At 47.3% G+C, this 13,833-nt stretch overlaps 1 protein-coding gene across 1 annotated transcript; it reads left to right on the top strand.

The window, feature by feature from the left end:
- Positions 1-825: 825 nt before the first annotated feature.
- On the top strand, positions 826-11,085 carry MARCO (macrophage receptor with collagenous structure). The gene is made up of 15 exons (XM_072875069.1): positions 826-940; positions 2,009-2,110; positions 2,498-2,719; positions 3,142-3,177; positions 4,427-4,471; positions 4,842-4,949; positions 6,306-6,417; positions 6,538-6,578; positions 7,141-7,239; positions 7,335-7,388; positions 8,436-8,480; positions 8,629-8,736; positions 10,035-10,076; positions 10,422-10,598; positions 10,955-11,085. The coding sequence occupies exons 1-15, from the start codon at positions 826-828 to the stop codon at positions 11,083-11,085; spliced, it is 1,437 nt and encodes a 478-aa protein (XP_072731170.1).
- The last annotated feature ends 2,748 nt before the right edge of the window (positions 11,086-13,833 follow it).

Raw genomic sequence — 13,833 nt, forward strand, 5'->3', positions numbered from 1 at the left:
CGACGGCTCCCGCCTGAGGGCTTGGGTGAGTTGCTTCACTTTGCAAAATCAAAAATCAACCCCAGCACAAATGGAGATGCCAAAATGCCAAATGCCACAGCAAGGTCGAGGGGTGAGTTTTACAGGACGTGAGCAAAGAAGTGGTGAGGTGGTAGGAATTGTGCCCATGGGTGCGGAAAATGGGTCAGGGAGGGAGGAGGGGCTGGATAGAGCCTCAGCAAGGAGGTTGCAAGTGTCTCTTCTCCATTACATGTCAAACCCATTTGGGCTTCAACATCCCCCATCCCACCATCATTCGCTTGTCTTCACAGCTCCTCCTGACTCTTTCCCTCCTTGCACTTCAGTCATGCACCATCATTAAGTCGTAATCTTGGTGCAAATTACTGTGTTTTTTACTACCATGCAGTGCTTCATCTCCCCTTCCAGGGGACGGATCTCCAAGCTAATGTTGAACCTGGGACCTTCTTGGCTACATGAGGAGGTTTACTTGTGTTAGAAGCAAAATGGCCACCTCATGGCCAGCCCCGGTAAAGTGCAGAGATGTTGAATAACTCAGAATTGAACCTCGTGCAGGATCCTGCCCGAGGCTCTGCAGACACGGTGTCCCCAAGTGAGCACAGAAGAGCAGCTGAACATCTTAGCTGTGGGATTTTTTGAGGAACTGTTCAAATTACCACATCAGAGTTCTCACAAGTCTATAAAAACTGAGCAGATAGGAAAAGCATATCAGAAAGCATATCAAATCAGGAAGCAGATAGGCAGTCCCTTCAGTTCTTTATTGTCCATAATCTCACAAGGCTTTAGGTTAGCCACAAGAAATTTGTCATGAAAATTAAAGACAGATACAGGGAAGATGGAAATTCGAGTGATATGAACACTTGCAGTATTTCAGACAAGATTGGGTTTGCCTCAGCTGCTACCACAACCTTCCAGATAAGTGGTAAGGTTTCTTTTTATTAAATGGATTGATATGGATTTTATCCGGTCTATGAAGAAAGCAGCACATAAAAATGAAATATTGTATTTATACTGCATATTAAATGCTTTTTACAGTGATTTTGCTAGTAAATTAACTGCCATTTAAAAAGAGAATTATGTGAAAATGTCCTTTCCAGCCAAAAGCTGATGCTGAGCATCAGAAGAAAATAGTTCTTTTCCTGTTTTAGAAAATGCCTAATTTCACTGAGTAAAACTTTCATGTCTTAATAGTTAAGATACTGAAATCACCAGATCCAATAAAAAAAGTAAGTTTATGAATTTTTAGCTGAATATAAATACTTCATTGCTGACTAAACCATTCTACTGTAAAACTAATTAAATCATTGTACTCTTTTAAAACTAAGACTTTAAACTCCTGATTACATTACTTTGAAAAAAACTCAATTAAGGGTAACTTACTGAATGTCTGAAGTAGTTATTAATGCTTTTGAAATACTTTTTTCTCCCTAAAGGCCAAAATTCGACAAAACAGTTATTTCTTTTACACTTGCTGGTGATGATTTGTTTTAAATGTTGCGACTTGTTTTCGTTTGTTCTGCAGTTCAGTTTATTACTGATTTTTCATTTGTTTCAATGCATACATGCATCACTGTTGGAATCACATGTATGTGGCACTCTGGATGGAGAGTGCATGTGCTTTGAGCAACCCTCTTTGAATGGCAGCTTGGGACAACTAAAAGTGATGGAAACAGGGAGTTTATTGATGCAGAAAGGGCAGAACTACCACATGCATACTGTTATAGGCTGGATTAAGTCTTGGTGGAAGTGGGCTGGTTAAATGGGCTAAGGAAAAGACAGCCAGGTGAATTGCAGTGCAAAGCCTGGGTGAGAGGAAAGCAGCCTGCCTTGCCTGCAGGCCCTGGCAGTCTCACAGAGGGACCTTGCTGCTCCCCGTCACTGGAAAGCACTGCTAATTTATTGTGGCCAAGCCTGAAATGGCCAGAATTGAGCAGAGTTTGTAGCGGGAGAGATGTGAGAGGATGTCTACCCTACTTCTGTTGGTTTTTAGAGCCTCGAAGCCAAAGAAAGCCATCCACATGCTGTGCTCGGGCAGCCCTCGGCATCTACCTGCTGCTGCTGACAGCCGGCCAGGGGCTGCTGGCATACAAAGGTAACGCTGAAACCTTACTGCGGGCTTGACATCAAAAGACAGCCTTGCTGGGTGCTCTCGGGGGCACGGGCAAGCAGGGATGAGCACGCAGATAGGAAACCTCTGAGGGAGCACAGACACTCCTCCGCACTCCACAACTCAAAGCAGCCACTGCAGGAAACGGTTCTCCCACCCTGTATATGTGTTTTGCATTTGCAGAAGCACTCCTGGCTGCACTCCTGGCTGCAGCAAGGACAGGCACATGAAAACCACCTCCCTGGGTCAAATGGTGGTGGTGTTTAACCCCAGGTGTCCTCCACGGGTGCCAAGGAGCTGCTCTGCTGTACAGGCATTTCCCAGCCAGATCGGGCAGGGAATATTCACTGCATGGGCATTTTGTTTCCACAGTGTTTAAGATGCAGACAGAGATATTGAAATTTCAAGAACAAAATACAGAAGGGATTCTGGAAAGCTCCTTTGGAAACAAACTGCTTTTGGAGACAAACTCTACAAAGCAGCACATGGAACATGAAGAAAACTGGAGGAGAAGCTTAGAAGAGGAAATCACCATAATTAAAAGCAGCAATGCAAACCTGATGATGATGGTGAACAACATCACCCTGGTTGCAGGTATGGCTCCATCTCTCTGTGCTGGCTATACAGTGGGGAGAGCTGGTTCCCCTGCACCACTGGCAAAGCTGGGCCAAAAACCTAGTCCAGATGAACAAATAACTAGGGCAAGATTGGTCTTCCTGTCAGTTAGTGCTGCCCCAGTGCCCAGGGTTGGATAGTGGCTCCAGACACCCTGGCCAGGGAGCTGGACACACCTGGAGAAGCTGGAGCACAGCCCTGTGTAGCCCCCCTGGATCCCACTGCAGCTGCACATGCGGCTCCGGGGTGCTCTCCCCTCCCATAACTTGTAGACTTGGGCTTTGGGTGCCCTCCAAAAGGGTGGTGTCTTCAGCCCAGACCTCAAGCCTATCAACCCCATACTAGTATGTTCCTCACTGAGTGCTGACTACTGAAAAATATCCATTAAACATTTATTTCAGGGCCTCCTGGACGCAAAGGAGATCCTGGTCCACCAGGTATGTTGGTAAATGAGCCGTAAGCAACTTTTCCTCTTTCTCTTTTTTTCCCCTAAGAGACCTGAAGTGAGGATTTGGGATTTCAGCCTCTAGACCCAGATCCTACCCAATGTGCAGACACCCAGTGCCCTGGCCATGAGGAGAGCTGCTGCACCTTTTGACTGATCCCCCGGGAGCCTCAGCTTGCCCAAGTGCTCCCGCAGAGGTCAGCGACCACCACCGAGGAGCATTTTGGCTCTGCCTCCTCACTGCTACCCCACCAGAAAAGCTTAGGGGTGATGGAGGAACTGTACCTGGTCATTATCTGCAGTAACAGTCCCAAATCTCCATGTGAGACAAGAGAGGACCAGTGAAGGGGTTTATGTGCATCCCACAACCAGCGGATAGCTGGACTTTCTGCCCCAGACACAGCAAGTCCTGCTGTCCAACTCACTCCAGGACAAGTCAAGGAGACCTTCCCAAGCCCTGCTGTATAGGGCCCCAGCTGAACAGTGCGTGTAACAAACAGGGACAGATTTGGGACCTTGCCCACCCTGTCCCTGGAGAAACAAGTACACAGACTCAGGAATGAGCTGGGTGGAAGTGTTCCTCTCCACAGCCACACACGAGCTGCTGCCCTGGGTACCGGGGGGTTTTGGGTAGAACTACACCCACTGCAGGAGATAAATGTCTCCAGACTGTGAGGATGCAGCAATTCCTGATCTAATATTGGCTCTACATTGAGCAGAGGTTGGACTAGGCAATGTCCAGAGAAACCAGAGTTTGTATGATCCTATGATGGTGATCTAAGATGCAACCCTTGCTAGGTCAGGTCTGTAGCTCATCCATCCCTAGTTCTTGGCTACATTGATGAGCTTTTCTGAAGAAAAAAAAATTAATACATTTTTAAAAAATCATGTTTTTGTATCTTCCTGTCTGCACTTACAACATTGAAACAGCACCTCCCGCCAAGCACTGTTATTATACATCAGAGCCCAATAGTTCAGCACATTTTCAGGAAAGATCTCCCCAAAGGTCCCCACGAGCTGGGCTTGGCTGGAGGACAGCTGGCCCCTGCCCAGCCACGCACTCAGCCGAGCTCCATGGACTTTACTTAAGCAGTTTTGCTGGTCCCTGCCAGCTGAAGACTGGCCTCAGTGGTGACCGAAGGCGCATGTACAAAGGATGATTAAAAAATTCATCTCTTCTTCTTAGCCATTACTGTGAATAGATGATGTGTGTCAGCTGATATATGTATTTTACATCTCAGGGCTACAGGGACCACCAGGGACAAAGGGAGACCAAGGAATCCAAGGTAAGGCTTTTCTGACACCTGAATTACTTCTGTGGATGAACATAAAGTGGCTTTATGGATGATTTTATGTGCGATCTTGTCCTCAGTCCAAGTGTAAGTCAGTAGGAATGTCATTGGAGTTGAAGGAAATAAGCCTGTGTAAAACTAATGTGAACAAAAGCAAAACTTAGCTGGAAAAAAAAAATCTTATTTTAAAAGTCAGTGTGTACTGGTCATGGTGGGCCAGTTCCCCACTGCCACCAGCACCACTCTCAAGTTGATGGAGAGCAGAGTTTGGCTCATGCCTGCAGCTGAGCTGCGTAGCCTGCTGCTGGCGTCCACTAGACATGACACCCGATGAAGCATCAAAAAAGTGATGTTGTCCTTGCAGGCTTACATGGGCTGCAGGGTCCGAAGGGAAGCAAAGGAGAACCTGGTCCTGCTGGCCTAAATGGTGAACCAGGAGTAAGAGGAGAAAAAGGAGAGATGGGGCTGGCAGGTAAGACTTCTTCACTATCTCAACATTTTTCAGATTCTCCCATGTATTCCTGTTTAAACTCATTCTACTTAAAATACCAGAAGAAGTCTTCATAGGTCAGATATTTCATAAAAATCCAGGCAGCCCTGAGCGTGGGTTGCCAGTCAACGAGGGAGCTGGATGAACAGGATACTCAACCTGATCTGAAGGGATTTCGTTTCATGTCATGTTCCAGCAAAGCTCCCAAAGGAGGGCTGGAGGAAGGGGACTTGCAAAATATTGACTCTGCACCATGGAAGGCTCTTTATAGAGCAACCTTTGTCTAATGAAAGCCACAGGTATTCAATCATCAGCCTATCCCAGATTAAACCAGCGATGTTTGCAGTAGGATTTTCATGGTATAAAATAATACAATATAATTTATATGCACAAGCATGTGGATGTTAGTCCTCACTTTAGTAAAATCTATTTCTGAGAGCTTTCTATCTTACATAAGCCTGACTTTTATACACCTTAAGTAGAAGAGTTATGCACCGTGTTTTTCCCATGTAACATGCATTAGTTGGAATCCCCTGGATAGCTGCTACTCAGTGGTCTCACATGGGCTACACCCAGAGAGGAAAGGCTGAAGGCAGGACAGCAAAATAAAGCAGAACTGTGTGTGGTGCAGACCAGGAAGGACAGCTGGACAGGTTGATTAGAGCTTCCTCAGATCTTCCATCAGATCCCACATGTGTGCTCATTAGCACATTAGCAGATCCCACAGTGTGCTCATTAGCACAAATTGCTCCAGAAGAGAAAAGTGAAAGTAGAAGGAATACTGAAAGGCGAGGACTTTGGGTTAACTCTGGAGCAGAAAGATGAAGGAGATGTCAGTCTTTAAATGAGGCACTTCCAAGTAATTCAGCTCTTTTGGAGCATGCTGATCACCTGTTCAGAGAGGAGAAGGCTAAGGTGAGATGTGGCAATTCCCTGGAAGCACAGGAGTGGAATACACTGTCCTCCATCTCCACTGTGGCTAGGAGAAGGGAAGAGTTCAGACTGCAATAAGGGATATTTAACTAGAGAAGAAAATAAGTGGTAGGGATAGTTTGGGGTATAGACTGGAGATGTGTCATGGCACCACTGCAAGTCTTTAACAGCAGGTCAGACAAACATCTGGCCAGACAGTCTGGCAGAGCCAGAGGTGGCTCAGACAGACTCTTGAGGTGCCATCCAGCCCTGTCCTCCTACAATGGTAGGAGGTAGGAATGGTAAATGCAGGTGTGGGGCCAAACTCTGCTACTGGTGCAGCTAGACAGAGGTGTTCCACTGGCTGCAGAGCCAATGAATCTGTTTTTTTTTTATTTCATACACGTGTGCTGTGCTGTTTGATAGGTCTCCAAGGACAGAAAGGAGAAATGGGCAAGAAGGGAGACCCTGGGCCCCGTGGACCCATGGGTCCTCAGGGACAGCAGGGAGACCCAGGACTGCCGGGTTTCAATGGTAAGTGCAGAGGACACAGTGCAACCCACCATCAGCACATTGCGTGCCGTGGTGGAGGGCTGCCCTAGCTGAAGCATTTGGCTAAGCCTCGTTAGCACTGATGCTAGGATGTTGTTACAGGTAGCCCAGGGGAGCCTGGACATCCTGGGCAGAAAGGAGAGCCAGGTAAGCAGTACAGAAGGTGCAGTTTCTTCTAGAGGTATGAGACCAATCTCTTTTAGATGGTGCTTCATGACAAGGAAAACTGTAGCCACGCTAGACCCCAGCATGGGTAAGAGAAGATGATGATTAGATGAAGAAACCATGCCAACGTGCAAACCCATCCCGCAGCCTCGACTGTCTCATCTGGACCCCACTCACTGTGCAGGAGAATGAGAGGGAAAGAAGTGTCCTGTTCCATGGAGGGCCATGTCCTCCTTCCTGACGTGTACACACACAAGGGCAGAAATTGGCTGCTCTTTTAGGAAAGCGCTTTTGCCTCTCAAGGCTGACAGTCTGCAAGGACTTGGATCCTTACAGCCTCTCACTCCAGACCATCACTCACTGCACTGCTAAGATTAGCACTGCCAGGGGGGGATTGCAATTCGGAGAGACCCAGCATTTTCTTTGCCTTCATAGGGTCAACTCAATCTGCACAGTGCAGAGGCTGGTGATTGAGCTATCTTTCTTTTTTCTCCTTCATATATCGCGTTGCATTTCACATGTGCTGCTTTTACTCGACCTCAAGGTGCAAACGGGCAACGTGGACTTGTGGGAATTCCTGGCCTCGAAGGCAAACCTGGTCAGAAAGGGGAGAAGGGGGACCACGGGCTCAGTGGTAGTCCAGGTACAACGCTACTCAAACCTATAACTCACTGACCTCCTACTCTGGCCTCACTTTGTGTGATGGCTTTGCCCTTACTGATTTGTTTTTCATTTTAGGAATGCCAGGCGTTGCAGGACTCAGAGGTGAAAAGGGAGACAAAGGAGTAACAGGTAAAGGAGAATAAAACAGGTTTGCGGTCAACAGCATGCATCATGCAGACACTGGAAAGGGATCTGCAACAGCAAGGAGGAGATTTGTTGAGTCCTGTTCTTGGAGCCCCAACGCATCCCAGGATGCCATGGTGGGCCTGGGCCTCTGCCAGACTGCCGGGGGGTAGCTACTCACTGGAGGGGTTGTTTCAACCATCTGTAACATGCATGAGGTGCTGATGTTGCCTGCATTTTTGTATAAATAGAAAACGCACAAACAAAGCAGCAGTTTAAGATGAACCAAACAACAACCTCCCTACCCTGGAGCTAAAGACAAATTTTACTGGCTGTAAATCTGACGGGGAAGGGTATTCACTAGCAAGCATCTGTCCTGGCCTCCTCTGTAGCATTGCAGGAAGAGGTATCTTCAGAGGCCAACTTAGAGCGCGTAACCTCGGCCTTTTCTTTGACCTTCCATCTGATGAAGGCCACCTCTCTGTCCCTGGCACCCAAACGATAGGGTGACTTTCTGCAGTACAAGCCTATTCTGGTGTATTTCTCTTGAATCAACCTTTTTAACCCTGAATTTATATGGTGCACGCAACCTCCCATCTCCATCAGGAGGTGGCAAAGGTCCAAGTGCTGCACCCTTCTGCATTCATTGATACCTGCATGATAGGGATGGGAGTCACCTGGCCCAACATTATGTGCTTGCTTTTGTCTGATGCACCTAAATTTACATGTCTAGGCTCTCTATATGGTCAGCAAAGACTCACCTGGAGGGAGGGTCTCTATCCTATCAGTGGAGTTTAGGATATGAAATAAATGACCAGAAGTTGATTGACTTCAGGAGAAGATAACTCTCCACTGCTTGTATTATCTTCATTGACGAGGTCTGCACTGAGCATAATGGGAAATAAGACACCCACTTCAGAAATAGATGCCTACAGTGTAGACAGCTAAGCTAGACGAGTTGAAATCCATCATAAATACTAGTTTGCATAAGCTTTTATAAATGTATAAATATCTGTCTTATAAATTTTTGTTTGTTTGTTTTGATGATCTTAGGTCCTCCAGGGCAAAAGGGAACAAAGGGAGACCAGGGCCCGCCAGGTAAACCCTTGTTTGACAGCATGACTTATTCTGATGATGCAAAGCACTTTAAATGCCATGTTTCACTTCTCTGCGTCAATGTGAAATGCTTGCCACGTTCTTTCCTTGGGAAGGGACAAAGGCAATGACTTTCTTGCTTTCCACCCAGGCAGCCCAGGCCTAACTGGTCAAAAAGGAAGCAAGGGTGATTATGGCAGTCAGGGTCCAAAAGGAGAACCAGGAGTAAAAGGAGCCAAGGGAGACCGTGGATTCTCTGGTAAGGCTGTTTGCCACAGGGTCTGTGGAGCTGACGGTGCATTTGAGTTTGGGATTGTACATCAATGACTGGCACAAGCTGCTCTGGGGCATGTTTACAGAGCTCATTTGGAGGAACTCAACAGACAGATCAGTCTTCCCAGAAGATGAATGTGCAGAGCTTCACATTTACATCTTGGGAGGTGTGCTAAAAGACATGCAAGTAAATAGATGCATTAGATTTTCTCAAATCACTGATCTCACAGAAAACTGGAACAATCCATGTTCCTCTTTGGTCTGTACAGAGACATCTTGCAGCATACTACGCCACTGGGATAAATCCCACGTAAGCGTGGCAGTCAGGAACACAGAATTGGAAACACCATGGCTACTTAACTACGCCTCGCTAATTGTAGGACACAAAAATAGCTCAAAAGGGCCAACACTACAGCTACTCCCCATCCTTACCCCCCTCCCTTCCAATCACAGAATGCTTCCAAAAACCCTAAGACCTGTAGTAAAAAACCACCCAAAACAGTAATTACAACAGGCCACAGGAAGCGAACATCATTGCTCAACCTCCACTGTGCATCTCCAGATGCTTCTTCTTTTAATCATTCACACTGAACAGTACAAGAGTCCTCAGAAATAAAATAAACTGGAGCCTAACTGGGGCTCCTCCGTGCACTCCTCTTCTGGAGCTTTGCCTCTGGAGGAGGGGAAAAGCATAACTGGGGTGACCTCAGGTTAGGGACTGCCCTCCGGGTGGGTCTCAGCTCCTGGTCCACAGAAGGAGATGGCAATGTGTGCTTTGTGGAGGTAGCTTTTGGGGGAAGAGCTCATGGTGTTTTTTCGAGCACCTCTGCTCTCAAGACCAGGATGCTGCACAGAAACATAGAGGACTGTTGGGAGTGGCTTTCTGCTGTCCCATGGCAGTGCCTAGAGAGCAAACCCCATGATGTAGATCTTCCTGCAAATACTTTGGGAGATACCACGCCTGCTTCTGGAGAGCCCAAAGGCTATCAGAGATGTCATTTTACGGGTAGCAGTGGGAATAAGATACATTTCCTGTGAGTGAGTGGATGGGATTTTGCAAGTGACCCTTTTCTTGGGTCACATGTTAGGAAGACTTTGCTGTATGTTATCCTACTTTTCTTGCCACTTTTCTTTTACGTACCCTTAGTCACTTCAGAGGGTCCATTCCAGAAGGGGACAGAGCCCTCGTATCTCTGACCCATCCAATTATTCAGAAAAGGTTAATAACTGGATTTTCCCCCCAAACAGCTGCCAAATATTTGCTTGTTTTTTAATTTGGAACAGGTTTCCCAGGAATGAAAGGGAGCAAAGGTGAAAAGGGAGAAGGTACTGGACTCTTTTATTTCTTCTTCTCTCACCTGCTTTCTTGCACCAAAGCTATCTGTGATCAGGACCAAGATGCCCCCTGTGTGCACTGGTTAATCCCCAGCACAGCTACCAGAACTGAGGGGTCTGTGTGCTGAGCTACATCCTGGTGTCTCCAGACCCAGGAGAGGACCCTGAATTGTTTGGATTTGAGCTGCCAGTAACTTCTGGTCCCACCCTGGCTACAGCCGTGGAGATGGGAACATTCGTCCGGTTTGGGCGGTCACTGCTTCTGTCTTTCAGTGTGCTTTTTTCCTCATGCCCATATGACTAGTAGAGTTATTTTCTTCTCCTCTGAACTGTCAGGCAACCTCAATGCTTTTATACGAATTGCGGAAGGGGGCAGGAAAGGCCGCGTGGAAATCTTTCACGAAGGGTCCTGGGGAACAATATGTGACGATGACTGGGGCACCCAAGATGCCACTGTGGTCTGCCGAATGCTGGGGTACAACCGTGCAATCTCTGCCTTCACAGCAACAGCAGGTGAGTCCACAACAGCCTTCCACCTCCCCAGGCCAGCCCTCCAGGCAGGGGGTACATTACTAGCCTGGCACGGGAGGTTACGCACACCCAGAGAGCACCACAGCAAGCTCCTCTGCATGAGCAGCAGGAGAGCAAAGAGGACCTCCTCAAAGGGGCAGCTCGTTCCCCTTGGGATGAGGGAGCTGCATGTCATGTGCTGCTTGAACTGTGCCCAAAGGCTTGATTTCCAACAAGCCAACCATGCAACCCAATGCATGCCTGCTATACACAGGGGTCACTTTACAAAAAATGCATATTCTTCTTTCTTTTGTCCAACTGTTTTTTGTTTGTTTGTTTGTTTAATTCCTCTTCCAAAGGTAGCGGACAAATTTGGCTTGATAACGTGAATTGCAGCGGGAACGAACGTTCAATTTTCGACTGTCCAAAGCTCGCCTGGGGTGTGAACAACTGCTCCCACAGTGAGGACGCTGGGGTGGAGTGCATTTGAAGGGACAAAGAGGCTGCCCGGGTAGCTGCTGCCACCCTCTGCTCTCTATGGGGCTCTTGTTCATAAAGCGAACCCAATTTCGTCAGGCTGTGCTTATAGTCTCTTTACCAGGTCATAAAAATAGTGACAGAGAAAGTTAAATTTTCCATAAATCGGTAATGGTTGCAAGACCCACAGGCAACCTGAAACATCCCAGCTGTCACGAAACAACTGGAGCTCAGGCACATGAGCCAGTTCACAGCTTTTCCAGCTACCTGACATCAGCTCATCTGCAGTAGCTCACACATGTGTGACCTCTAAGTCCACAGGGGAGGAGAGATGGTCCACTTCACCTTAGTGCAGTAAGAGAGAACAGGATAAGCGTGCAGAAACGGGCGGTTACTGAAGCTGAGCTGGCTAGTCCATCTTCATCACAGTACAGTTGTGAATCTGAGCCTAAAACCCCCAGTGAAGTGCATACGCCCAAGACAGGAGATGCTCAGAAATAATCAGATGATCTCTCTGGCATTCAAATATAAATGTTCTGCAGAAATGATGCTGATCACAGGTTAAAGTGCAAAAATAAGTGCCTGGGATCTAGGTGCTGCACTATCCTGGTTTAGCACAGACCTTGTTTTTGACCTTGGCCAAGTCTCCTGCCTTCTCTCTCAGTGTTTCCTAACCTGTCCCCAAGAGCAACACCCCTTACCTTATCTGGTGTATAAAGCTAAGTGTTTCATACTTTTAGAAATTAGATGCTCCAGTAAAGCAAAGGGATGATGAATAAAAGCAATAATGGGGAAGTATCAGCTAATTAAACTTCCAGAGTGAAAATACGGACCCTAAACCAAAGGCTTCTACCTTAACTGAAAATCTTATACGTGTCTGAGATAATAACTGAAAAGCTTCTCTTTCTTAAGACCTAAGTCTTCCCCTTTTCCACCAGCACTGGGCATTCAGCAGGTGACAAGCAGCCTGTATACATGTAGCTGGGCACATTGCAAAAACCTGCTTGCGGACATTTTATTTAAAATGTCAGAAATACACGTAAGTGACCCCACATCTCTGCCTAAATGTGAGTCATAATTGCATTTGTCCACACAGGTTTGAAACTTGTTTTTAGTGCTTAGAAATCCAGATATAAGTGGAAAAACCGAGCAGTGCTGTAAGAGCAGCAGGCAATGGGGCATCCAGGGCCAATGTGAGTGAGAAGACCCAGTGAGTGTGCAGGGTCTGATAGTGCAGTCTGCAATGAAGCTCATCACCGTTTTGAACCAGAGGAAATGTTTGTTACGGGGTCTCAGGCCTCAGGAAAGAAGTGTGGAAAATCCCAAGAGTTTTCCAGTATGCACTCTGATGCCTTTGACAGCAGGAAAATGAAAAGAGCTGCTTACCATTCCTGGCTCTGGTTTAGAGGAGGCAAGGAGCACCTGCCACAAACCATGGGTGAAACCTGACGAATGACAACTCTTTCAAAGCTGGTAGAAGTGGACAGCGGCTCACCTGCACAAGAAGAGACAAAAGCTTTCTGTTCTGGAAGGGAGCCCCACCAGCACTAACAGCATGCTAAGTACCAGCACTTGGGCTAACACAGCTTTCTGCAGGGCTCCCACAGACGGTGTTGAGCCTGCACAGGTTTTCTTCATCCTTTTTTGTGTGGTAGCATGTAAATAAAGCATTTCCACTGTTAGGAAATAAAGGATTTGCAAGCTGTATTCTTGTCTTGATACATCAGCATGTGGTGCTTACACTCCCATTTTCTCACTTTCCTTGCTAACGGGGTATGTTCCTCACCAGTTTGCAAGCTAAATGCTGACATATTTGATTTTTTCATCAGGAAAACTGCCACTGAAGGTAAAGTCACCATGTCCTCAGTGATGACCCTTTGGTTGGACTTAAATTCCCATAAATCTCCTTTTTGGAGAATGGGCATCCAGAAAATAGCAGTTCTGCCAGGATTAAGGTCAAGACACCAGGGGTTAGATCTGCATACCCAGGGCAAAGGATACCATAGTCCAGCCCGTCTGGTCCTAAGTGTAGCAGGAACAAGTTGAACCCAAGCTACTGTCCAACAGTGTGGCCAGAAACCAGAGCATGACGTGCTTAACCTGCCCTCCTGCCACTTCTTCACCTTGCAGTGCAGATGTAGTCTGCAAAATCTGGAGTCAGAGGGATTTCCCAGCAGCCCATGCTGACACTGAAGTGTTCGGCACCAAGTACACAAAGTGGCATTTATCTTGCAGGGACTAAAGGAGGAAGGGGAAGGGCTCGAGGTGGCTGAAGCAGGCACACAGCCGGGGCGATGGCTGCAGGGGCTGGGAATGTCACTGCTAAAGGGGAATGGGCCAAAATATGCAGCTGCCTGGCAGCATTGGCACAGCCCCCTCCATTCAGCAGGGATGCAGGAACCAGTAGAGAAGTGCTTACACCAGTACAGTTCATTCTGGTCTGGGAAGGGAAACAGGGGGCTAAGGACCAGGACGTATGTTAATATTACCATACAAGCAAAATCAGAGCTTGGCAGGAAAACAAATGTTGCCTTCATAAAACCACTCTGCTTGCCCAGTCCGGAGAGGGAAGCCCAGCCAGCTGGGAGGAGAGCTGTGGGCACAAAGCTCACACAAGAATTAGAAACACAACCATTTCTGCCTACTAAAGCAGAGCATTTCTGAGCTGCATGAGAAGAACCAAGCCCAGTGCAGGGTGTGCCACGTGCAAGAAATAGCGTCCATTGGAGGGGACCACCGTGGCCGAGTCATGGTGCCCATG

Source organism: Ciconia boyciana, chromosome 10, assembly GCF_034638445.1.
Source record: "Ciconia boyciana chromosome 10, ASM3463844v1, whole genome shotgun sequence".
Lineage (NCBI taxonomy): Eukaryota > Metazoa > Chordata > Aves > Ciconiiformes > Ciconiidae > Ciconia > Ciconia boyciana.

What these genes read in the sequence shown, in the direction of transcription:
- MARCO (XM_072875069.1), top strand. Translation starts at nt 826, where the DNA reads ATGAAAATTAAAGACAGATACAGGGAAGATGGAAATTCGAGTGATATG. An exon ending in CACAACCTTCCAGATAAGTG is followed by an intron (nt 941 to 2,008) that starts GTAAGGTTTCTT and finishes GTTGGTTTTTAG; the next exon opens with AGCCTCGAAGCCAAAGAAAG. An exon ending in CAAAGGTGAAAAGGGAGAAG is followed by an intron (nt 10,077 to 10,421) that starts GTACTGGACTCT and finishes CTGAACTGTCAG; the next exon opens with GCAACCTCAATGCTTTTATA.